This window comes from Esox lucius, chromosome 14, assembly GCF_011004845.1.
Source record: "Esox lucius isolate fEsoLuc1 chromosome 14, fEsoLuc1.pri, whole genome shotgun sequence".
Taxonomy (NCBI): Eukaryota; Metazoa; Chordata; class Actinopteri; order Esociformes; family Esocidae; genus Esox; species Esox lucius.
The window spans coordinates 18,146,050-18,172,856 of NC_047582.1; the positions used below are offsets into that span (position 1 = coordinate 18,146,050).

Below are 26,807 nucleotides of genomic sequence, written 5' to 3' on the forward strand. Positions count from 1 at the left end.
CAAAAATGTAATCTAGTCCAGGACAGAAAATAATTCCCATTGCGATTTATTTTTAGTCCACGACTAGGCTTAATCTGTGACTGGGCCACTAAGGTCCACTTTTAACTGTGGGCCTAATAATCTAATTAGATAGCTTTGCTTCTGTTTGTCCCAGTTTATCCTATAAAACTTGAGTTAGGTAGTGTTAGTTAACGTATTCCTTCCAATGGTAATATTAGCTATAATCTACATGTGCCCAGCAACATTAATGTTAGCTGGGTAGATTAGCATTATATCAAGTTACTTAGCGACCTAGCAATTTTCCAGCCATAAACCTAAGTGATAAAGACAGAAATTACAGTACACCTGGCTGTGTAGCTTGCTAGCTATCTAATAGTCAAAAGTAATCCGAGAAAATTCGCGCATGGGAAGACGTTAGCCAGGTAAAGGCTCTTCAGCTAACTTGCTGCTAAATAAAACTAAAATAAACGCAACCTTTTTGGCATTCCCTTCTTTTCCCAGCTTACCCACCCATCCACCAAAAAACTAGCCACAGACCCAACAGCCGTCAGTCACAATACTGCCTGGAATCCTGGATTCCTAGCGCCTCGTACTTTTGCCTTCAAAATGAAAGTACACTTTAAGGCAATGAAACGGATAATACATTTGATACATTACACACTTCGATTAGATAATGCTAACCAATTTTGACATGTGGTTAAATAATACATTATTTTTAGAAAACAAAAATCTAATTAGATTTGATTTGCAGCTGTATTGAGACATTAACCAATCAGGTGATTGTTTGCAAAAACGCGGGATATGAAGAAGGAAGTCGTTTCTAAATAGTGGAGACAGCTGGCTTATTATACATAACTCCACTCTACAAGCGACTCTACGCTATGTTACTACGTTTGATATTTTCTTCCAGTTTATAGTTTTTATCGTTTGTTTCCACAAAACAATTTATTTTATGGTAACTAACGTTATCTTCAACATAAGAAATAGCCAACAACTTATTTTCACGTTTTATGTACATTTGGTAACGGGTGAACGGTGTTAATATCCTTTTTTAATCAGTCTGTACTGTACTGTACTGTACATGATAATGTCCACGCATGATGATTCTTCGAGTGTACCACCACTTGCAAAAGGAGACAGTTTATATCAACAAGGTATGCTACCTTACAATAAATTTACAAAAACAAATCGTCACATATACTAGCTATGTTTTTGTCTTAGATATTATGGATATCCACGTAGTTGTTAGTTCTAAAAATATGAATATGATAACTAAGTTACACATTCATGTGCACACTGCCCTCTTACTAGAAGTCAACACATTTTGTTTTGTTATTTGTCAGATGTATGTCGAGTCAAATCCTGAAACTTCAAAACATACGTCATTACGCATGTGTTAATCACTGGACCTAATTAATAACAACTGTCTTGTTCCTAGTCCTTGCTTCATTCCCACTCTGTGAACTGACAGAAGAAGACTTGACCCAGAATCCTCTATTCTGCAAACTGCTGGCAACGATGTCACAACATGTGGATCATACCGGCCTTACTGTCACCCTGAAAAGAGAGTTGGAGAAGGTATTACATATTTACACATGCTAGAATTTCTGTAAAGCTAGATTCCTTTAGTAAAAGCCCTGAGAGTGGGTGGAGGCTGGGTGAAACGCTTTGTCTATTCTTAAATTCATAGACAAAGCGGTTGATGCAATGATTGGCCATCCATGATATTAATATCAAAGTTTAAAACATTTTAAGTCTATATAGTATTTTTGATATTTCATTATTTACGAATACTTGAGTGAAACATACTTTTGGTTGTAATGTCGTACAACAATTGAACTAAATTAATGAGTTATTTTCTTGTATATTATTAATGTATAAGTACAACAAATGAATGCATCATTTACATATTTTAGCTTGAAAGATTCTGGTACACCAAATAGTTAATTTTTCCCTGTCAGTAATAGCATAGAATATTTACTAATGTGAGTAATGATAACTTGTGTTATTAGACATGAATGTAGCTGTTTTTGATATCTAAGACAGTCGTACTCTAGACTACGATGTTTGTGCATGTTGTGTGAATGGCTTTGAAATGGCAGAGATTATGTTCTAATCCAGGCTGAGGTGGACCTGCAGACACAGAAGCTTGGCTGGCTGCGATCAGAGAGCCTGTACAGGTTACTGCAGGAGATGATCCAGGAGCACTGTATCAGAAAGCATCACTCCACTGTGCCCCTGGAGGATGAAACGGTACAATACATGACAAGAATTGGACGACCTGTGTAAACACTTTATAACCGGTTGTGTACAGTGAGGGGAAAAAAGTGTTTGATCCCCTAGCGATTTTGTACATTTGCCCACTGACAAAGAAATTATCAGTCTATAATTTTAATGGTAGGTTTATTTGAACAGTGAGAGACAGAATAACATTTTTAATTTTTAAAAAATCCAGGAAAATGCTTGTAAAAAATGTTATAAATTGATTGCCATTTTAATGAGGGAAATATGTATTCAACCCCTTTGAAAACATGACTTAGTACTTGGTGGCAAAACCCTTGTTGGCAATCAGAGGTCAGACGTTTCTTGTAGTTGGCCACCAGGTTTGCACACATGTCAGGAAGGATTTTGTCCAACTCCTCTTTGCAGATCTTTTCCAAGTCATTAAGGTTTCAAGGCTGACGTTTGGCAACTCGAACCTTCAGCTCTCTCCACAGATTTTCTATGGGATCAGTGGGCAAACGTACAAAATCAGCACGGGATCAAATACATGTTTCCCCTCTCTGTAGGTGTCCCAACCTAAGACACCCTCTAAGAGTGGGCTTGTCCTTAGATCCGTGATGTGGGTTCGATTCTCGCAGACAGCAACAAATTGTCTGAACTCACCACTGTAAATTGCTACGGGAAAGAGCCTCAGCAAAATTACTAAAATGCAAAAGGTCTAAATGAACCTCCAGAGTTCTGGAAAAATTAAACCTGTTGAAGGGGGTGTTGATGCTTGGGTATAAATAGCTACCACTGAAACATGTATTCAGTGATGTTACAGCTGACCATTGCAGTGGAATGACTTCAGAATGTACACAAACATCCTGTATGCTAAGGTACCAGCAAAGGGCTCCAAAGTAATTGGAACCAACATTGTAATATCATTATTTTGATAGGTGAGGCTTATTTTATAATGTTCGGTAATAATTATGTTGTTTAGACTTATCTTCAATCTGGGGGTATCGTGATCCATATCGACCTAACCATTTAGAAATTACAGCATATTTTACAAATAGTCTTCCTGTTTTAGGGTGCCAAAATTGGGACAGATTAACATTACATACAAGAAGGTAGTCCTGTTTAGTACTTGGTCCCAATTATTTTAAGTCTAGGGCCCATAGATATCCAGATGCTGGGTATCTTCTCAGAACTTTACTACTTCTCTCCACACTTTAACACCATATAACTTGTTAATCCATGTGTTCATCTGTCCACAAGACCATTTTCCAGAACTGTGCAGGCTCTAAGGTACTTATTAGAACATAGTGTTTGGTGGGTGGCCTAAAAAGTACATTCTGCAAATGGTGATTGCTGACACATCCACACCTAACTCCTGGAGAGTGTTCTCATCTGTCTGACAGTGTTTTTTTTTAAGTATTTCTTTTTGAATCAAGTATGAACATTGACAGCTCTCTTGTGGTGTCACTAAGGCTGCAAACAAATACACCTGCCTAGTAAGAAACAGTAATGAAGCCAGTTGTCCAAATGACCTTCGCAATAGACAAGCAAGCTATGTATAAAACATGCTGTAATTTCAAAATGGATAAAAATAGAACTGTGTTATTTCATTACTGTAACTTTAATTTTGATTTATCCCTGACAGTTCTATGAGACTCTGGAACAGTGTCTTGTGGTGGCCCAGTGTGTCAGGCAGCTGGATCCTAGCATCTCCACCAGCCAGGACCAACCACCTGTTCTTGGACTAAGTGCCCAAGAGATACTGGAGCTGATGCCACATGAGCAGGTTGGTACTTAAGCTCAGGCAGCAAAAGTTCTAATTGCAAGCAGTGGGTGGGTTTCTCTTTTAAGCTGTTATGGCTTCAAGGTCCAGAGTTGAGTTTGAGGACCAGAGGGTTTCACAGGAGTGTCTCTGTTCTCTTTTTGCCTTACCTGCACATGAATTCCATCTTATCTTTTGTACTTTTTTTTAAACACTCCATTATGTAAAGTTAATAAAAACACATGAACATTTGAATGAGTCAGGATTTTACATTCCAGCAATCTTTAGACACATTTCCAAATGGTTTCAATTATTTTGTAATATTGTTTGCTATTTATTACATTTTTAGCACCCTGGTGAGGCCAAGATGTTTTCTGGAATAAATCCTTAAATAAACAAAAATATAATTGACTTTAATCTTGAGCTAGACTGGTTGCTTCTGGAATTTGGATATGTAATTTTAGGTTGTGCTTCATAAAAATATATATCAGTCTATGTTTGCCAATTGCCTTCCTTTGTTGAATGGGTTCAGGTCAACAATACAAGATTGGATTTTATTACAGTGGTTAAAAAAAGAATACATTTAATAGTATACCTTTATTTTTTGGCTTGAGAAACTGGGCTAGCCAGTGTCTAAATTACAGCTAGAAACAAATGATTGACCAAAAAGGGGGGCATCTTCCCCTAACATATTACTACTTTACTCAAAAACCTTTAGAAACAAAAATCTCTAAACAAGTGGATGAGTTATCTTAAGGTTTCCCTTCATCTGTAACTTTTATCTGTAACATCTTAACCTTTTCTAAATAACAAAAACTTTGATCAACTTACCTCAAAACAAATTTGATATAATTACCTAAAAATGTATAAGAAATAAAGGATATTTTTAGTTTATCATGTCTAGTGGCAGACAAAGAAAAAAACTGTGACATTGTGTTTTTTGAAGAATAATGAAGGGAGAATATTACCTCATGTCACTTTTGTCTATCAAATCAGTTTGGGTTTGCTTGCTTTTGACGTATGGTAACTCCTCTCACTGAATGAATGTTTTGGGCCTGTTCTTATCTCTCTGAACAGGATGTGTCGAAAATGAAACAAAGACTGCCCAGAGAACTACAAAAACATCTCAAGAAAAAGTGTTTCAGTCTCCTCTCATACTTTCAGCCTGAATGGGGTAAAATGACACCAGATATATTTTTTAGAAATATAAGAATGTGGCATATAACATTTTATGTATGAATGTGAGTGTCTTACAATGTAATGGACACATGGTCATTAGAAAATGTAGCAATATATGGCTTTATGGCGTGCCTGCAAGTGTGTGAGAAGTGTGAAACATACCACTTTTCTTCCTTGGACAGAGGATGAGAGTGAAGGTCTAAAAAACATGAAGCTGTCTCGCCTGTCTGGCCTCCTGGAGAGTCAAAGGAAAAGAGCAGAGAGTCTGAAGGAGAAGAGCCACGAGAACGCCGCCCTGCTTCAAAGGCAGACTCACTGCTACCTCTCTGTAAATAGACTTACTACAGTTTAATGTGATATATAGATGTTTCACAAGTTGCAATCTTCACCCATAATCATCTGTTCTGTCTCCAGGAGATGTTAGGTTGCATCCAGATTCTCCAGTCTCTCATCCTGGACCACAGGCTGAAAGCCCAGAAAGACCTAGATAGGAAAAAGATTGACTACTTTGAGGCCAAATGTGAGATCATCATACAGAAGATCAGGTGGGATAGTCCAGCGTGTGGTCATACCAACTGTACAGTGGGGTCTTGAAATGCACTTCACCCTTTAAGTGTTTTGGAGATTGTTTTTCATGCATGTTAATCAGCAATGGTCTGTCTTAGTTTCTCTTCCATCTTTGAAATATGTCTCTTCAAAAGCAGAGCCGAGATGTTAGAAATCCAGTTGGACACCTACACAGCAGACACAATATCAGCCCACAGAAAAATAAGGTGAGTCTACTGCCAAGCAATTTCCTCTCTAGGAGCTCCCAATGCCTGCTCCAGGGATATTCAACTGGTTTGCATGCTCTTCTAATCAGGGACTGATCCTGGACATGCATAACCCCAGATCTGGGTATATACTAATGCATGAGATCATATCTTTAAAATGTATTTTTAAATATAATTTCCATTGTGAATTTACTCAACATTTTAACAAGCTATATAATCTTTGACCAGTTAAATTGAGTTAAAATCTTACAATTACATAAATCACTGTAATTGGTAACATTTTAGGAAGTGTAAAACAATTGTTGGAATATTATAACAGACTTAGATAATAGTCGAAATGCAGAAAGTACAAATTGGCTAAACAGACATTGTTTGCCCAAAATGTTGGGAGGGTGTGGCCTAATTCAAAAACACAAACCAAAAGATAAAACACAGTTTTAAATAGGACTTTCCAATCAATCAATCAAATGTATTTATAAAGCCCTTTTTACAACAACAGTTGTCACAAAGTGCTTTTACAGAGACACCCGGCCTTAAACCCCAAGGAGCAAACAACAGTAGTGTTGAATTTCAGTGGCTAGGAAAAACTCCCTAAGAAGGCTGAATTTTAGGAAGAAACCAAGAGAGGACCCAGGCTCAGAGGGGTGACCAGTCCTCTTCCGTCTGGCATATCACCCAGAATGAGCCAGCTGATTGATACCTGCAGTTTTAGCTGTAATATCAAAACAAACATTGACATTTTCTATAAACTATCACACAACAGGTTAAAGAGGGTTCTATTTAACAGTTATGGGTTCCTAAAAACAATCTGAGGATGACACCCAAATAGTCTTTAATGCAACATTACAAGACAATTAACTATGTAAACAGATTCTAGAACAGATCACAACTGATTTGCAACTATTACTTCTAATTTTAATCAATGAAATGTGCTGTTCAGAAAGTGCCATTTTGTCTTTTCTGCCATGGCCATAAAGTTACACCTGCCTTTCCCAATTCTAATATTTTTATTGTGTCTTAATTGCAGGGAGACACTAGAAACAGAGCTGAAGGCCTCCCAGATAGAGAAGCAGTCTGTGGAGTCCAAACTGTTGTCCTTTGAGATCTTTGGCAAGGAATTTGAAGCTCTGGCTGAGGAATATTCCAGGCTACGTCAGGAGATTGATACCAAGAGTTGGGCGCTAAAAGAGTTTTCTCAACACATAGACTAACTTCTGCTGCGTTATTGTAACAGTTGAGTCTTGTCCAAATGTTTCCATCATAACTGCTCGCTCCTTTAATTGCAACTCCATATCTTACAAACTCCATAATGGTTTTTTTCTTGTAATAAAATGCATGAGTAGCCGTCAGTGTCTTTAATGTGGTTCATTCTGATAATATTCCTTTAATACGAGTGAATAGGAGCTACATTCTAACTTAAGACATCGAGGTACCTGGCCCAGATGTAATACAGGATCTCAGTTGACACGAATTTGTCACTAACCCCCACGAGGGACCGTTTGCGCCCCTAGAGTTAAGATAGCGTGTTGCTTTACTGACTGATCCCAAATTGATGACGTGGTGCGGTTCGTCTACCGGACGAAAAGGATGGCCGATCAGAGCAGGCAAATCAAACTCGCCGCAGCCAAGAAGAAGGTAAAACGTTAAATTTAACATTACACAACGACTATAACAGGCATTTCATCCATTCTTCTTTTCTGCTTTGGAGTTGTCGGTACTTTCAGGTTTTAATGAACCCGTGTAATGTTGACATTCCACGTCCTCCGACCTGTCTGCAGTAGCCCATCCCAGCTCACTTCCTGCTGTGGTTGTCATTGCGCACGAAATACCGAGGATTTGCTTGGGCCTAAATGAACCATTAATTACAAAGATTATGTGGACGATTTATACCGAGCAGGCACATCAAACGTTTGCTAATCTCTATGCATTAACGTTCTAGGATCTGGTCCGGTCTGATAGCTAGCCGTAGCGATTTAGCTAACGTTAGCTAGTTACCATGAATTTACATGTTGTTACGTTGGCCAGTCGGCCCAAGGGAATACGAATTAAGATACCGTTTGCCAGCTAGCCATCTCTATACAACCGTCAGAATGTATTATTGACAGTTGGGTAGTTTGCTAACATTACTTCATGTAGTTTGTTAACTGCTAGGAATTCTAACTGTCACGGAGGCATTAAAAAAATAACTTGCGTAGGGGGTTGAATGTCTGGCGTCAGAGTTCATGCAACCTAGTTGTTAAACTAATGGCCAGTCTAATGTTACATATTTCATTTGTCTAGTTAAATGTTTGCTTATCGAATTATGTCACAGTGACGAGTGACAGATGATTTTGATAATATACCTGTGCGAGCTAGCTGTAACTAGTTGAAATTATCTCCTGCGATCTAAGGTAACATTACTGTTCGCCCACGTACAGTAATGTTGTTGGTATCCAAATCTGAGATATGACATTCCTATTCGTGTGTTGGAGTTCTCCTAATCGCAGCTGTCACAGCAAAAGCTTGAGCGGGGTGTGAGTTTGAGTTTTAAAACTATCACTCTTCGCTTAGGGGGGTGCATGTTCTTTCATTACACGTCTCTTGGAGATCTTGCGAATAGTAATTCCATACCAGAACTTCTCAACTCGTTCTAAAAAAGAGTTGATGTCTAGCTACCAAACCTGTGATACCCGGAACCACAACTCCGTAGTATAGCTTTATACACTTTTCTTTAGGGTTTTCTGTGGTTGGGTTCATTCAGGATTTCTCTTTAATATGTAAGACATGTTTCCAAAACGTAACAAATCCCCAGCCCAAGAAAATACTATTGTCAACAGTCGCTAAAGGTGGTTGTCTAGTAGTGTTTATGAATGGCCTGACTGTAGGGTTGATTAATCATATGGATCTTTCTGAATAGTCGCACCATTGTACCAAGGCTGTGTTCTTCCTATGAGATCAAATTCATGTTAACCTAGCAAGAGTGAGTGTTCCAGACAGCTGAGAGCTTTCATTGTAATCCACTCTCTCACTCACTCACTCTTTCTCGGGCTGGGCAGCTGAAGGAGTTTCAGCAGAAGAGTTCCCCTACCGGAGGAGGTGGAAATGGTGGTGGAGGACCAGGGGCCAAGAAGAAGAGGAAGGTGAAGGGAGGGAGCCAAGCCGACACATTCTCGGCTGACCGACAATCTCCTGACCATGTTAGTCATCCAGCTGCATGCCTGTTGTCTGTCTGTCTGCCTGCGGGTACATGCAGGGTTCCCCATATGTTTTCTATATGTTGTTGGACATACATTAAGACTGCAAAATCATCCAGAAATAATTTCAGTGACTATAAGGAAATCTGACCCTGAACAAACCGCTTATGGAAGTATTGTGTATGGATATTTTTGCCGGTATTTGTTTTTTTATCTTCCACCTTAAGCTTGCTGGGCAAAACCAGTTTTGCTACCATCAGCATTGACTTAGCCATTGCGGCCACATTGTCAGTAATTTGCATGGAAATAATTTTATCTCAATAGTCTGAAATTACTATAACAAGAATTGTAGAGTTGCGGCCATTATCTGGCAATGAGGCATGCAGATTTTGGCCATTCAAATGTTCCTCTTTCAGCTAGCCTAATGCCCAATTCCAAATTGAACATAGCCCTAATCCAACGCACTTCTTGAAAATTACATAAAGATATATATATATATATATATATTTTATTGTATAACTTCTTGAAGATGGTAATAAATATAACAACCAATATATCTTGACCGGTCAGCTTGTTGTGGCTAAGTCTTTGAATACTGCCTTCCAAAGATGAGAGGGTCAGTTCATGGCAGGGTAACTTTGGGAAACAGCCAGAGTCTTACAGCCACTGAACTCCTTCCCCTCTGTTCTGTGTTCCACCCGTGGGTGATGCTTCAGTAGCACTGGGCACCAGAAAGCACATCACTTCAGAATAGTAGCCAGTTGTCCTCACCACACGCAGTTCAGAATAGTAGCCAGTTGTCCTCGCCACACGCAGTTCAGAGTAGTAGCCAGTTGTCCTCGCCACACGCTTTTCAGAGTAGTAGCCAGTTGTCCTCACCACACGCAGTTCAGAATAGTGGCCCGTTGTCCTCACCACACAAAGTTCAGATTAGTAGCCAGTTGTCCTCACCACACGCTTTTCAGAGTAGTAGCCAGTTGTCCTCACCACACGCAGTTCAGAATAGTGGCCCGTTGTCCTCACCACACACAGTTCAGATTAGTAGCCATAGTAACCTGTTGTCCTCGCCACAAGCAGTTCAGAGTAGTAGCCAGTTGTCCTCACCACACACAGTTCAGAATAGTGGCCCGTTATCCTCACCACACACAGTTCAGATTAGTAGCCATAGTAACCTGTTGTCCTCGCCACACGCAGTTCAGAGGAGTAGCCAGTTGTCCTCAACACTACAGTCTTGAGCCTTCTGCCTCAACACTGCTGTTTTCTCTAATGCTTCAGGCATCTCCTCAAATACTGTCCTCAAAAGATCAGGAACAGGCAGCCAAGATATATTTATATAAAAACTACTTTGCCAAGCCAAAAGTATTAACGAGTTAGTAGTCAATCTGCAAATGAATGGCTTCCGAAATATCAGTTATTTGCAAAAAAAAATCCTTTTTAGCAAAAACAAAACAGTTGATTATAAAAAATACTATTCACAATTAAAACGAATTCATTCTGGAAATAGTTTCACCATTTTCTTAACTACAGTGTATTGGTACCCTACTCTATTTACATCCAACAACATCCCTAGTGGTCGGGGATATGCTTCTGTGGCTGCTAGTCTCCTATTTTACGTCACCTCTTGCTGTCTCTTTCCTTGCACTCCTGCTCATGCACTGTCCTTCTCTTTCATCTTTTCACTTCCCCTTTCGTTTCCCGTAGATTCAGAGTTTTCTGAAAGCTCTTAGTCAGACAAATGGAGTAGCTCTGCCTGCGTATGGCAACAGCCAGGTGAGCCTATCTTTCTCCTTCCATCTTCCTCTCTTGCCCTATCACTCTCTTCCCTGGTATCTCGTCTTTTGTCCCTGTCCCTTTCCGTCAGTTACCTCGCTCTGTTAGTCTTTCTCTGTCCCCTCTTATGTCCTTTTTGCTCTTCTTTTCTCTTGCATGCTGTTCCTCATTGTCACTGGTTGCTCATCATAGTAATTACACTACAGCGAGAGAAGTGCTTGAAATGTGTTTCTCTATTGTTGATGCAATATGCAATTAAGCCTAATTGACTGTGTTGTCCTGAGTTTGGTCAAACCTGCAGGAACATGAGGTAGTTTTGGTAGTCAGTATGGCTACATTTTGCATCTTAATAGACCTGATGTTTGTTTAGTTTGCCTAATGTCTGTGTGTTGTGATTGTGCTGCCTGATTGCTGTGTTATGCGTCATCATGGTGTTGATGTGTGGGCTACGCAGTGTTGGGGTTATTTACTTAAAAATGTAATTTATTACTAGTTACTTAACAAAAAGTCATGTGTTTACTGCTGCGCTCAGATTGTAACGCATTATACTTAAGTAGTAATGGTTAGGGTTATGTGGAGGTGTTCTAAATGGACAATATACCACACTTAAGAACCGTTCTCTTCAGGCACAAATGTTTGTTCCGGCACGACACTTTGCAGAGTATTAGAGAGATACCACAAACCCTTGAGATGCCGTTTTGCTATTTAAAAATGGGTTATCAATGCAATTAGAGCAGTAAAAAGTGATGTAGTGTCGTTTACTTCATCACTTCTTACTCCTCTAATTGTGTCGGTAGCCTGTTTATGAGAACAATAAGGCGTCTTGGGGGGTTGGGATGTATTGTCAATATACCATGGGTAAGCACTGTGTCCAGGTACTCTGCCATGTGTCAGGCCTAAGAACTGTCCTTAGCCATAGTATATTGGCCATATATCACACCCTGTTATGCCTTTTTGCTTACATATACCACTGTTTTCAACAATCAGGGTTAGAACCATCATTTAGCAATAAGGCTCAAGGGGTGGTATATGGTCAGTATAACCGTGTTAAGAGCTGCTCTTAGCCTGACGGATCATGGACAGCCTGGACGCTGCTTAGCCGAATGTGTTTTCAATGTACCAAAAACCCCAGAGAAGCCTTATTGAACAAAAAATCATCTTGAACTTTGAGAGCTCCGTACACCCTACAAAAGAGCTCATATTGCACTGGAAGCCATGGAAGTTGAATATTGTAATGTGTATTTTACTTCCTAATTATTATCAGCATCGCCAGTGTTCTGGAAATTGCTGCTTGGTCAGACTGTTTGGCATTTTGACACAGCTGAAACCCCTGATTGAGTGCCCTGCCTGCCTCAAGCCTGACCTGTTTGGTTAAAGCATGATGTCTATAACAACAGATTTGTCCGCCAGCCATCAAGCAAAATCTTATGGTTTAAATGTGGAAAATAATTTTCACCCTTAATTGAGGATAAGGCAGAAAGGCTGTATAAAATGAAGGCAGGTTTAAATAGAACAAGCTTAGTGCTGCCACCATGGTCAGGACAATAAATATCAGTTAAACTCATTTTAGTGGATATTTAATAAGTTTGTTGCTAGGGCCGCATTAAAGTTGCATGTTGATGCTACATTTCAGTTGTCGCAGGAACCCAGTCAGCTCTGAGGAGCCTAACATTCTGTCTCCTACTATGTAACGTTGCCCAACAAGCAATTATCCAGTCATTTATATGGAGACATTTCCTTAGTTGCGACCAAAGCCACACCATGCCAGGGGGGGAAATCTTTTCTGATTGAATTGTAACGCTACTGCACTCTACCTGTAATAATGTTCCTCCAATTAAAAAAATAATAATAATCAGAATCCATAATTTAACTTGTTTAACGTTTCACCCCCAAACCCTGGTCTAAGTGATGTCTGTCTGTTGCTGCCTCAGGCCCACACCGATGGGAAGGTCAGGGGGTCCCCAGTCCCCCAGCTATTGGAGGGCCCACAGGATGAGGCTGACCACAGCTCCCCTGTGTTTAACCCTGCTAGCTCTACTGCTGCTACTAACCCCGAGTGTGTCAGCCACGCCCACAGCACTGACCTGCAGCAGGTGTGTGTGTCTCTGTTTCTCTATGGCTTTCGCTGTCTCTGGCTCTCGCTGTCTCTGGCTCTCACTGTCATTGTTGATATGGATGGTCCTGTATTTTGTTCCTTGTGTGTGTTGAATAGTTTGTCTGTGTGTTGCTCATTTGGCTCAGCCTGGTATCACTCACAAAGTATAGGCTATTCCTTAGTTTTTATTCCCCTCCTTTTCTGCAGAACTGCACTCCTGACGACAATGAAAACAATGCAGAGGAGAATCGGTATGTTGCCTGCCATCCAATACAAACACACACACACACCTCTGTCACATTTCGGAACATGCCACCTGTTCCTCCTCCTGCCCTTCACAGCAGTGGAACAAACACACACACACACACACACACACACACACACACACACACACACACACTAGGGCGGTAAATTGGCGGGGTTAATGTCATATTTCTCTGTGTTTCCAGGCCGCTGTCGTCCACAGAGAGTCTACGGCAGCTCTCCCAGCAACTTAACGGCCTGCTCTCTGGGGTATGTCGTTATGGTTCTATGGCAGCCTAAAGGAGAAGTTGAGCCATGAGAAGTCCATATTGGATTAGCGCAGGCCCATTAGCCCAATTAGGATACAAACTCTTATTTGCTTTGCTTGTTCCCAGTTAGGTTAATTGTTTGTTATACTCTATACGGCTTTTAGAAGCTTGCTTATTGTCCTTTTTTTTCTTTTCTGTTTTAGTCATCCACCACCTATGTAAACGGCGACAGCGCGCCCTCACCTGACAATGAAAAGGAACTCGAGGTAAGTGACACGTCACCCAACGTTGCCTCTTTACCGTGGCATGTGTGGAGCTGAAACCCAGAGAGCATGAGTACGCGCGCTAGATTTACCTAATCATACATTATTGTGCCGCTGTTGGGACAACACTGTGGAGTCTGAAGCACTACTAATGTCAGTACAGAACAGACGTGTGAAATGCTGTCCTGGCTGTGCCTCTGGACTGTACCAGATCCTTCATACATACTATGCTTGGAGGAAGTCTATTTCTTCTGCTCTTTTCATTTGTCTTGCCTATTTGTAATAGTGCTTAGATCTTTTAGATGGCCGTGCGCTTTGATAGCCTTGAGAATAAAGTCACATCTTCTGTTCAATGCTCCACTAGCTAACCTCCCTGGCCCTGTCCTCACTGTTTCTGTCTTCACTGAATACTAGTATGAACAGCAATTTTACATTCCTGATGGTGTTATACTATCACAATAGTGATTCCTCTCCTTCCCTATCTACCTCCCCATCTTTCTTTATCTGTTGATGCATGTTTCCATGTCAGAATCGAAACCAGGAGCTGGCAACTGCACTAGACTCTAGCAACATAACAAATTCTCAGCTCAATACCAAGCTAGAACAGCTGGTAAGTGTGTGTGGTTGTGGTCCTGGTCCATGTCTGCATGTGGGGATTATAGTCCAGGAAAGACCTGGAGAAAAGTGTTACAATGTGTGTTTTAGGTTTAGATATTACTGGTTAGGGTTAGTTGTTAACGCTAGATTTAAGTTTAGGCTTCAAGATTTGGTTATTCAGGTTAAGGTTAGGGTTTGGTTTAGGGCTAGTGAATAGGGACCATGGATTTCTGGATTAGGTCCCCACAAGGATAGCAAAAAAAAGGTGTGTGTTTTTGTTTGGCAGATAATAGCTGTCAGGTCCCATAGCAAGATTTATGTCACACCAGTGTACTTTGACTGGCCACAGATTGATTAACATGTAGTGAAATCTAACCCCTTGAATAAACTGAATTAATGAATAAAATCAATAATTATTACTCAAAACAATGCACTGATAGTGGAGCAAGCTTTCCTCACCGCTAACGGTTGTTAACCCCACTGGATAGGATATTATGCTACTTTGCTGCTACATTGGCATTTGATCTCTAATGCATGAAAGTTGATGTATGGCGAGGCTGCTCAATCCTGTTCCTGGAGAGGTACAGTACCATCCTCTAGGTTTTCTCTCCATCCCCAATTTAGCACACCTGATTTTAATAATGAGTTGGATGTAAAGCTGTTTAACATTAAAAAAAAAGCCAGTTTAGTCACTACTGGGGTTGGAGAGAATGCCTACTGGTAGATATCCGGGAACAGGATTGAGCAGCCCTAATAACAGCCCTGTAAGTTATTTGCTAACATGCTGTAGTGCTATAGATGCTGGTAGCATGCTGTCTGAGTTGTGGATGACGGTATCACATATGTACCTCTGTCCTGTTCGTCTGACAGACCCAGCAGTCCCAGGAGCTCTCGGATCAGTTGCAGAGGGTGAGAATAAAATAAAGAATACCTCTCCCCCATCCCCTCACCCGCCCATCTCCTCCCCCACGTGGAATCTGACAGGATGTTTTTGTGTCTTTTAATCAGGAACGAAAAGAGTTTGAACAGAAGTGTGCGAGGGAGCAAGGAGCCATGAGGGAGCAACTACAGGTACCTCTAAAAACCTGAAGAACAGGAGTTAAAGTTCTGTCACTGTCGCGGGTTACTGTCATACTTTTTATAAAAATCACTGTGATAATTGGGATGGTGTCATGACCGTCTGTGGACCCTTTCGTCTCCATTATCAGGAATGCGTGGCATTTTAGATTCACATGCTGTGGTTAAAACACAGTTAAAAACTCAGGTTTGGTTAAAAACACAGTTCTCAAAAGGTTCAGTGGACATGCAAGCATTTTCATGTGACGGATGTTTGAATTTTTGAAATAGGCGCAATGTCAAAATACTTGCATCCTTTGGCTTTCTCCAAGCAATATAGATCCATCCTGATTTAGGAAATAGGGGGATGGATGACTCACCAGACCATTTTACATGTTTCCCTTGCTCAGGGATCCAGGGTTTGTGCTCCTTACACCAAGTTATGCCTCTTTGTGTGTTCGTCTTGGTTACAACTGGTTTTCGAATAGCTGCCCTGCCATTAATTCATCCTTGTAGAACAATTTTTTTAATGCAATTGCTGGAGAAGATTTTTTTTTTAAGTGAATTTGCTAATCTTAATAGGCCAAGCAATTGATAATAATTATCAGAATCATTGATAACTATCAGGATGTCTCCAATGGAAAAATGCAGATTGAATTGATGTATGGCCTCTAAGTTCCATCATTTGGAAATAGTTTATAATAGGTTATGTGCGTATGATGTATGCATAAGCCAATATGTTCAAATGAAACTTCCAGCCTTATACAAAACAATGCACATTCCCTTATGACTTAAATTGAAGGGGAGGTGTTAGCTTAAATTATTCTGTCATGGCATTTCTTTGTTGCTTTAATCCCTGATAATACATTTTCCATTTCCTATGTCCATTTCCAGATGTGTTCAATGTATTTGTGTTATTGACACCTCATGGTGTTGTCTATTCATCCAGGGGTGATACACTGAACAGAATTGGTTCTCTTAATTTCCATTGAATTAAAGCTTTTCCTGTACCTCTAATAAATAATGGAGGGGGCACAGAGTATTTTGTGATTCCAAGTTTATATCTGTATGGCATTTCCTGTTATTATGTGAGGCTTCACCAACTTGCCTTTCGGTCTGTCTTACTCAGGTCCACATTCAGACCATTGGCATCCTGGTGTCAGAAAAATCTGAGCTGCAGACTGCATTGTCCTACACCCAACAGGCTGCACGACAGAAAACAGGTGTGTGTGTCTGGTGTGTGTGTGTCTGGTGTGTGTGTGTCTGGTGTGTGTGTGTCTGGTGTGTGTGTGTCTGGTGTGTGTGTGTCTGGTGTGTGTGTGTCTGGTGTGTGTGTGTGTGTGTCTGGTGTGTGTGTGTGTGTGTCTGGTGTGTGTGTGTGTGTGTGTGTGTGTCTGGTGTGTGTGTGTGTGTGTGTGTGTCTGGTGTGTGTGTGTGTGTGTGTGTCTGGTGTGTGTGTGTGTGTGTGTGTCTGGTGTGTGTGTGTGTGTGTGTGTGTGTCTGGTGTGTGTGTGTGTGTGTGTGTGTCTGGTGTGTGTGTGTGTCTGGTGTGTGTGTGTGTGTGTGTGTGTGTCTGGTGTGTGTGTGTGTGTGTCTGGTGTGTGTGTGTGTGTGTCTGGTGTGTCTGGTGTGTGTGTGTGTGTCTGGTGTGTGTGTGTGTGTCTGGTGTGTGTGTGTGTGTCTGGTGTGTGTGTGTGTGTGTGTCTGGTGTGTGTGTGTCTGGTGTGTGTGTGTCTGGTGTGTGTGTGTCTGGTGTTTCAAGGGACTTTCTGATTAATTAATATGAAACAAGTAGCCTTTTGACTGTTTTTAATTGTTAATAATAAATGTTTTAACTAATTGAACAATGAAGAATGTAATTGTTCTTGTATAAAACAGAAGCTGTTACATTGACTTACTACCAGAATAGACGTAGTAGCCTGTTCAATCAACATTAAACCGTACAGTAAAAATACTCTTAACTCTTAAAGTAAATATAGCCTTTCAGGCAACTTTAAAACTGTCTGTATGGATATTTGACAGAATGGGTGGAGCGTGTATGGATATGTGACAGAATGGGTGGAGCGTGTATGGATATGTGACAGAATGGGTGGAGCGTGTATGGATATGTGACAGAATGGGTGGAGCGTGTATGGATATGTGACCGAATGGGTGGAGCGTGTATGGATATGTGACCGAATGGGTGGGGCGTGTATGGATATGTGACCGAATGGGTGGGGCGTGTATGGATATGTGACCGAATGGGTGGGGCGTGTATGGATATGTGACCGAATGGGTGGGGCGTGTATGGATATGTGACAGAATGGGTGGGGCGTGTATGGATATGTGACAGAATGGGTGGAGCGTGTATGGATATGTGACAGAATGGGTGGGGCGTGTATGGATATGTGACAGAATGGGTGGGGCGTGTATGGATATGTGACAGAATGGGTGGAGCGTGTATGGATATGTGACAGAATGGGTGGAGCGTGTATGGATATGTGACCGAATGGGTGGGGCGTGTATGGATATGTGACCGAATGGGTGGGGCGTGTATGGATATGTGACCGAATGGGTGGGGCGTGTATGGATATGTGACCGAATGGGTGGGGCGTGTATGGATATGTGACCGAATGGGTGGGGCGTGTATGGATATGTGACCGAATGGGTGGGGCGTGTATGGATATGTGACCGAATGGGTGGGGCGTGTATGGATATGTGACCGAATGGGTGGGGCGTGTATGGATATGTGACCGAATGGGTGGGGCGTGTATGGATATGTGACCGAATGGGTGGGGCGTGTATGGATATGTGACCGAATGGGTGGGGCGTGTATGGATATGTGACCGAATGGGTGGGGCGTGTATGGATATGTGACCGAATGGGTGGGGCGTGTATGGATATGTGACCGAATGGGTGGGGCGTGTATGGATATGTGACTGTCTTGAATAACGTGCTGTAAAAATGTTTTGCTAAAAAATAAGTAACAAAATCAATTAGGCAATAAATGCTTGAATTATGTAGAATAATCTGCCAATGGGTTGACAAAAATTTTGCTTGTAACAAAACAGAAATATCTGAAACAAACTACATTCAAATGCAGACACAAGGACAATTCTGAACGAGACTGAAATATTCTTCTTATCCTACTCATATATACATACTTAGAATGTTTGTCTAAATTTGATGTTTATGCTTGTTTGTTTTCAGATGTTTTTGTGTTGTTTCAAACAATATTTTCTCACCCCATTAGAACATCGAACATTGTGGTTAGATGCTGACTGCATTTTGTTGTACTGTATTTGTACTGTTTCATCTAATCTAGTTTCCTTAGAGGAAGGATTTTTTTAGCATGTGCTATGTACTCTAATACTGGTGTGTTTATGTGAGAGTGACAATCTGTGAGCGGATGTTGATAATGTGTGTTGATAATGTGTGTTAAGGGGAAGCTGAGGATCTGAGTAACCGTCTCCAGGCCTCCAAACAGAGAATATCTGAGCTAGAGAGAACCCTGTCCTCTGTCTCTTCACAACAGAAACAGTTTGAAAAGGTAACCCACACACCTTTTAAGACGTCAACCTACTGTAGTCCTGCGTTTTACAGAGACTGAGTGCTGTTCTCTTGTTTCTGCAGCATAACAAAGAGCTAGAGAAAGAGCGAGACAGCCTGAGGCTGGAGGTGTACCGGCTAAAGTAAGTCTAGTTATCCTCCATGCCACTCACTGGCTGGTGAGGAGGCAGGGGGTGGGTCAGTGTGTAGGTTTTACTATAGTTGTGAAAACCAGAAATGTCTTCAAGCATTGTAAAACAAGAAAAATATGTCCATGAGCTTTGCTCAGTTTAGGGGTCAGGTTTAAAGTAAAAGTTACAATTGGGGATTAGATTTAGAGAGGTTTTGCATTTAGGGTCCGATTCTATTTAGGGGTTTACGGGAAGTGTGATTTTGAATCTGTATATGTTTTGTCCCCCCAAGTGTGTTAAAACGTAGTGTGTCCCTGAACATCCTCTGTCTTCCTCTGTTGCAGTAGTGTCAGTGAAGAGACGAGGCAGCAGAGTTCAGAGCTGTCCGAACAGCTCAAGCTAAGGGTGAACGAGAACAACGCCATGAAAGTGGACCTAGAGGATCTCCGCAAGCGGTTGGAGATGGCCGACGACATGCTGCAACAGGTGGACTTAGAAGGATGTGGAAATTCTGTGCCAGTGGATACAAAGCAACAGAGAAGGGTTTAAGGAAATGAGTGGGGGTCCCGGTCTGAACTCCCTTTGCCATTCTCTCTGTTTATTTCCTAGTTTTCCAGTCAATCAGGACCCCCCAGTGCCAACCAGCAGATTCAGTTAGTGTTGGAGGAGAAACTCCAAATTGAGGCTCATGCTTCTCAGGTTAGGTGTGTGTGTGAGTGCGCGTGTGTGTGACCCCGGTTAATGTGTAAACATGGGGACCTAGGTCGCCACGAAGAGAATACGTCCTGTAAAATCTGTCCTAACCAAGATGGTTTTTGGCCAGTCCCCAGTAGGAAAATGAGGTGTCCAGTTTAGAGGGAGAACGTTTGAGCGTAGTGTTAGATGTGGGGTTACTCTTAGGTTTAGTCATTACCAGTTAGGCTTTAGGGCTAGGTTACGTTTAGGCATACAGGTTAGGTTTAGGTTAGTTTTGGCTTCAGGTTAGGTTTAGAAACGTCTGGGTAAGGATGTCAGTGGGAGCAGGACAGTTTGTAGGTGTGTGAGCGCTTTGTGTGGGAGGAATCCCTCAGTAGGAACACGCGTCTATGATCTTCCAGTGCCATGCCATTCCATTAACCCTCTGGTGTCATTTGTAGCTGATGGAGTCAGTGGCCCAGCTGCGGACGGAGAGAGACCGCTACGCCGAGCAAATCCAAGAGGAGGGACGCGTCTGGAAGGACAAGACAGAGCAGCTGCTTGCTCAGGTACGGCATGCTGCCAGAGACACCTCCAGGGCCTTTCAGCAGAGACTTAGAAACACTCGAATGCAGGGTTGATGGTGTGTGTGTGTCTTACAGGTGACACTAGTAGCTGAGGAGAGGGACCGGAGTATCAGCCAGATCCAGGAGCTAGAAGCCCACATCACAGACCTGAAGCAAGCTGCAGGTGAGATGGCTGTTCTCATCCTAGTTTTCCACTGCTGGGTTTTTCCTGAAGAGACACCGAAAGATCTTTCAAATTCGACCCTCATAATGTTCCTATCAGTTATCACCATTAATAGGTTAGCATATCCATAATGTAAGAGAATGGAGAGGGATATGGTCTGAGAATGTCCTCCTCGCTCCACCCCAGCCCTTATGTCTCAGGAGAGGGAGGCCCAGGTTGAACCCCAGCCATCGGGGCCTTCAGAGAATGAACTGGCCCTCCAGGAGACTCTCCGCAGTCTACAGCAGGAGAGAGACTCACTCAACCTGCAGTTCCAAGCTCAGGTGATTATCCCACCTCAACACCCTCTGCCAGCCCATAATGTCCCACCATGTATGACCCCCCCCCCCCCCTAAAACCCTGGACCTGTGACACTGCGGGGGGGATGTTTGATGCCGGGCTGGAACCAAAACCCCTGTTGTGTTCTGGCTGTAGCTGCGTGACAACGAGCAGCTGAGTCGTATGTGCTCGGAGCAGGAGTCCCGTCTGTCGGAACTGGAGCGCCATGCGGAGCGCGGGGCGGAGGACGCGGAGGACCGCAGGCGCATGCTGGAAGACGTCCAGAGTGACAAGGCCACCATCAGCCGCGCTCTGGCCCAGAACCGCACCCTGAAGGACCAGCTGGCTGAGCTGCAGAACGGCTTCGTCAAACTGGTGAAGCCTTTTTTACTCTCCTCCTGACGTTTGCCTGGGTGTATTGGCGACAAAATAAAAAAACGTTTTCACCTTTCCAGCCATTCAAAACAAAAACATTTATTTTATTCTGTTCACGCGTGTACCACTATGCTGTTATCCAGTTTGTTAGTGCATTGATCTTAAGTTAGGTTTGGACAACTGAGTAAGATAAGCGCATATCACAATCAAAAGGGAAGCTGTTCTTTGGGAGTTAGTTGAAGACAGGCCAGGTTGTCTTTGACCTTTAGAGTACCAAAGCACGTTTGAGTCCTGGCTCCAGATTACCTGTAAAAGTTTAGTGCACACAAATAGAGGTGGATTTGTCCCAATGCTTGTACAGTGGCCTCTAATTTAACCTTTGAAGTGTGCATTTTCAAACTGTTAATCAAGAACTAAATATTTTTTCTCAAAACACCTGCATTTAGGAGTCTGTGCACACTCCCCTTGCTAAGATCTTATGTGATCTCAACATATAACTATCCCCTAGCAATGTTTAAGGTCCTCAGCTCCTCATTACCATGGGGCCCTAATGACTTTGTCAGCTGAATGGTTGATATATTTGAAGACTAGGTTTCAAGACGTGACATTTTCACTTCAACCGGTCTAACTGAGTTCTTGGGTGAACCCAGATTGTACATCAGCATTTTTCAGCTAATAATTTAAGGTCCATTTACCAAGTTGTGATAAGTCTACCCTATAATCCCAATTTACACCACCTCCTGACAATGCAATTATTATGACGAAGAAGACATTTGACCCCTGAGTATGTCCCTCCTCTCCTGTCTACCTCATGGCTAATGTGTACTGAGTGTTCTGGCCCCAATAAGTGGCCATTATTTACCCAGTTAATACTAGTGGTGGATGAGGTGGGCTTAGTGTACTAAGTGGTTTTAGAAAAGCCCTTTACGAGTCCATTTACTATTCTGATGATGTCTGTGTCATTGTAGACAAATGAGAACATGGAGCTGACCACAGCTCTCCAGTCAGAGCATCATGTGAAGAAGGAGCTGGGACGAAGGATGGGGCAGTTACAGGAGGACCTGCACAATGTCAAGGAGCAGGTACACACACACACACACACACACTCACACACACACTCCAACACCCACCCAGTGTACAGCCTAACAGGTCTCCTCCCTCCCCAGTTGGAGCTGAAGTCTCAGGAGTACCAGGCCCTACTGGAGCAGCGGGACCAGATTGTGGCCCACCTGCAGCAGTACTCTGCCGGCTACACAGCCCTGGCGACGGAGCGGGAGCAGCTCCACAGACAGTACCTGCAGCAGAGCCAGCTGATGGATCGGCTGCAGCATGACGAGAACCAGGGCCGGGTTCAGCTGGAGATGAGCCACAAACAGCTGGAGCAGTACCAGGTCAGGGATCTGCAAAGACTTGTACTCCCACAATGCTTTGTACCTGCCCCCCAGACCCTGCCTGTTGTCGAACCCTCTGTCTCCCCCTGCAGGAGAGACTGCAGCAGCTGTCCAGAGACAACGATCAGCTGAAGGCAGAAGTCACAGAGCTGCTGAACAGCTCCGCCCTGGCCACGCCCCCCCGAGACCAGGGAGACGGCTTGGAGGGCGGGTCACTGCCGAGCAGCCCGCACAAGTCCTCCATTGTTATCCCGGAAGACTTTGAGAGCCGTGAGGAGTTGGTGAGGAGAGCACACTGGTCCCAGCGAGCTGTAGTGTTTTTATAGGCTGGAGTGTTTCTCAGCTAACCGCTGTGTCCTCCTGTCTTCTCTTGTGGTCCTCCTGTGTCCTCCTGCGTCTCTGTCAGGAGGAGTTTGTGCATAGTGCTGTGGCACGTGTGGAGGCCGAGAGAGACGACGTGAGGAGCAGATTGGAGGAAGAGAGGAGAAGACGTGCCGAACTCACCGTGGAGCGCCACAGTCATGACCATGAACACAGCCATGAAGACCACGGTCAATGTCAAGATGACCACAGTCACAGTCAGCACACAGGTGAGCCGTGCGCACGTGCGTGTGCGCTTTATTTGTTGGACCCCTGCCAGTTTTGTGTGATTCTGACAACCCCCTAACCTTCATTAGGCGGTTCTGATGGCGTACCACTGGAGGTCCATGAGTCCCTGCGTTCTGCCATGGACAAACTGCAGAGACGCTTCACCTCTCTGATGCAGGAGAAGGCAGACCTGAAGGACAGAGTGGAGGAGCTGGAGCACCGCTGTATACAGCTGTCTGGAGAGACTGATACTATAGGTAACACACACACACCTCTGTATACAGCTGTCTGGAGAGACTGATACTATAGGTAACACACACACACACACACACCTCTGTATACAGCTGTCTGGAGAGACTGATACTATAGGTAACACACACACACACACACACCTCTGTATACAGCTGTCTGGAGAGACTGATACTATAGGTAACACACACACACACACCTCTGTATACAGCTGTCTGGAGAGACTGATACTATAGGTAACACACACACACACACACACACACACCTCTGTATACAGCTGTCTGGAGAGACTGATACTATAGGTAACACACACACACACACACACCTCTGTATACAGCTGTCTGGAGAGACTGATACTATAGGTAACACACACCCACACACACCTCTGTATACAGCTGTCTGGAGAGACTGATACTATAGGTAACACACACCCACACACACCTCTGTATACAGCTGTCTGGAGAGACTGATACTATAGGTAACACACACACACACACACACACCTCTGTATACAGCTGTCTGGAGAGACTGATACTATAGGTAACACACACCCACACACACCTCTGTATACAGCTGTCTGGAGAGACTGATACTATAGGTAACACACACCCACACACACCTCTGTATACAGCTGTCTGGAGAGACTGATACTATAGGTAACACACACCCACACACACCTCTGTATACAGCTGTCTGGAGAGACTGATACTATAGGTAACACACACCTCTGTATACAGCTGTCTGGAGAGACTGATACTATAGGTAACACACACACACACACACACCTCTGTATACAGCTGTCTGGAGAGACTGATACTATAGGTAACACACACACACACACACACACACCTCTGTATACAGCTGTCTGGAGAGACTGATACTATAGGTAACACACACACACACACCTCTGTATACAGCTGTCTGGAGAGACTGATACTATAGGTAACACACACACACACACACACCTCTGTATACAGCTGTCTGGAGAGACTGATACTATAGGTAACACACACACACACACACACCTCTGTATACAGCTGTCTGGAGAGACTGATACTATAGGTAACACACACACACACACACACCTCTGTATACAGCTGTCTGGAGAGACTGATACTATAGGTAACATACACACACCTCTGTATACAGCTGTCTGGAGAGACTGATACTATAGGTAACACACACCCACACACACCTCTGTATACAGCTGTCTGGAGAGACTGATACTATAGGTAACACACACACACACACACACCTCTGTATACAGCTGTCTGGAGAGACTGATACTATAGGTAACACACACCCACACACACCTCTGTATACAGCTGTCTGGAGAGACTGATACTATAGGTAACACACACCCACACACACCTCTGTATACAGCTGTCTGGAGAGACTGATACTATAGGTAACACACACCCACACACACCTCTGTATACAGCTGTCTGGAGAGACTGATACTATAGGTAACATACACACACCTCTGTATACAGCTGTAACTGAATCAGTTAGCCACTCCACTTGGTCACCCACATACACACAGTGGTCCATATTCCCTCACCAATGCTATAAGTGTGTTTTGTGTTGTTTCTCCAAGGGGAGTACATTGCCCTGTACCAGAACCAGAGAGCCATTATGAAGCAGAAACACATGGAGAAGGAGCACTACATAAGTATGTTGGCTCAGGACAAAGAGGAGATGAAGGTAAACACACTCACACACTCACAAACACTCTCACCAACACACTAGTAGTATTTGCAGATATTACCAGGATTTCTCTCTAAGCTACCCATGTGCACGGCCACAGCGCTGGTCCAAGTCTGTCACTCAGAAGAAATGCCAGCCTTCACCGACCGCAAAAAGAAACCACTGAGTTAAAGTGCAAATGTTGATAATTAGCTGGTCACAGAATTCCCCTGAATGTTTTCCTTCTAGGGTGTGTTTACTGGGGGTCCTACATTTAGGAACATACCAGTGAGTACCAACTGGCCAAAGCTGTGAGCTGAAAGATATAAGGGAAAAGTCAATAGATCTGGCCTGTCTGTGCGCAGCCCCCATTGTACCAAGCAGTGGGTTTCTAATGTACAGGTCTTTGAGTGTAGGTCCAACACTACTTCTATAACAAAGTGCTATGGGCTTTGCTCCGTTGGATTTGTTTGTGGGGCACTCTAATGGGTTTGCATTGCTAATATAGCCCCAGCAGCCTGTTGGCCACTCACTGAACCTGTAACTTAGTGGCTCCAGCCTCTGGAACTGCATTCTGGATGTTCCACAGGATGTTGAAGACGTGAGGGTTTTGGCTCAGGAGGGCGGACATTTGGTCAGGAACCCAAAGTATTTTTGGGAACGTCGATTGCCTGTGTGTTGAGTCTGTTACTGTGGCGTTGCAGGCCAAACTGGCAGAGCTGCAGGACCTGGTGATGAGGTTGGTGGGCGAGAGGAATGACTGGTACAGCCGCTATGCCGGGGCAGTGGCCGGCTCTAACCCTGACCTGCTGCCCGCCGGAGAGGAGCCTGGACACGCCCAGCACACACACAGACGCATGGAGCTCAATGCTGTGGACGGGCAAGGTATGAGGGGAGAACGTGCGCACGCGCACTCACACTCACACGCACACAGTAGTTATGCTAACGTCTCTTGTCGTGGTCTCTCTCCAGAGTCTATGGATCTGGGTTCAACCATGGGGCCTGACTCCGCCATCTCTGAACCCCTCAGCGGGGGCCCCCCAGACATGGACCCGGGCCCTTCAGACTCCCTGAGGCCCCAGGAGGACGGCACGGCCAGGCAGATCATGCAGCTGCTCCAGGAGATCCAAAACCCCCAGGGGCCCCGCTCTGTGCCTTTCCTGGGAGACAACCCCTGTATCCCCTTCTTCTACCGCCCCGACGAGCAGGACGAGGTCAAGATCCTGGTGGTCTGATGAGACTGGCACAGACTGGAAACGTTGGAGGACGTCTGGACACACAGCATTCCCCTACGTCTCACTGGACTTAGGTCCTTTATGAATACACACCCACACGGGCTACCCCTCCCCCGATCACATCTGTTTTCCGGACAGGTTAATCTCCTTCACAGGCTCCCCCTGGCGAGTTTGTTCGTCTGATTTATTTTGCCGTATTTCGACTGGTTTTTCAATACCATGAGATGAGGCTATGGAGGTTGTTTCTGTGAATCTCTTGATTGGGATGAGATGTTTATTCCTCTCTATTCTCTGACCTCCACCCATCCCGTGCTCTGCTGTTACATCCGCAGGTGCAATAAAGTATCTATCACCTTGACTGTCATTTGTCTATTGAACCTAGCGGCAGTAGCATGTTTGTGGTCTCTACTCTCACAGCCAGTCTACATGCTTTTTCTCATGTACTTGTCCCTGTTTTGCATTACAAAAAAGCTCTTTA

At 43.5% G+C, this 26,807-nt stretch overlaps 2 protein-coding genes across 7 annotated transcripts; both read left to right on the plus strand.

Moving 5' to 3' along the window:
* Positions 1-800: 800 nt before the first annotated feature.
* On the plus strand, positions 801-7,286 carry haus4 (HAUS augmin-like complex, subunit 4). The gene is made up of 9 exons (XM_010877789.4): positions 801-1,154; positions 1,439-1,578; positions 2,122-2,253; positions 3,869-4,009; positions 5,063-5,159; positions 5,347-5,492; positions 5,579-5,709; positions 5,869-5,937; positions 6,965-7,286. The coding sequence occupies exons 1-9, from the start codon at positions 1,082-1,084 to the stop codon at positions 7,146-7,148; spliced, it is 1,113 nt and encodes a 370-aa protein (XP_010876091.1). The 5' UTR covers positions 801-1,081; the 3' UTR covers positions 7,149-7,286.
* A 160-nt stretch (positions 7,287-7,446) lies between these two features.
* golga2 (golgin A2) lies at positions 7,447-26,693 on the plus strand. 6 transcript variants are annotated; one of them, XM_034297080.1, is made up of 27 exons: positions 7,447-7,572; positions 8,973-9,113; positions 10,812-10,880; positions 12,812-12,973; positions 13,183-13,226; positions 13,425-13,488; positions 13,691-13,753; positions 14,280-14,360; positions 15,218-15,256; positions 15,356-15,418; positions 16,533-16,626; positions 18,826-18,932; positions 19,016-19,074; positions 19,407-19,548; positions 19,672-19,761; positions 20,199-20,306; positions 20,400-20,487; positions 20,674-20,810; positions 20,962-21,180; positions 22,149-22,262; positions 22,347-22,571; positions 22,664-22,852; positions 22,978-23,161; positions 23,249-23,416; positions 25,006-25,112; positions 25,799-25,979; positions 26,067-26,693. In XM_034297080.1, exons 1-27 carry the CDS (start codon positions 7,525-7,527, stop codon positions 26,327-26,329), a joined length of 3,249 nt encoding a protein of 1,082 aa, XP_034152971.1. In that variant the 5' UTR covers positions 7,447-7,524; the 3' UTR covers positions 26,330-26,693. The 6 variants fall into 6 exon arrangements, with proteins under 6 accessions (XP_034152971.1, XP_034152974.1, XP_034152973.1 ...); XM_034297083.1 differs by lacking the exon at positions 19,672-19,761; XM_034297082.1 differs by lacking the exon at positions 14,280-14,360.
* Positions 26,694-26,807: the final 114 nt, after the last annotated feature.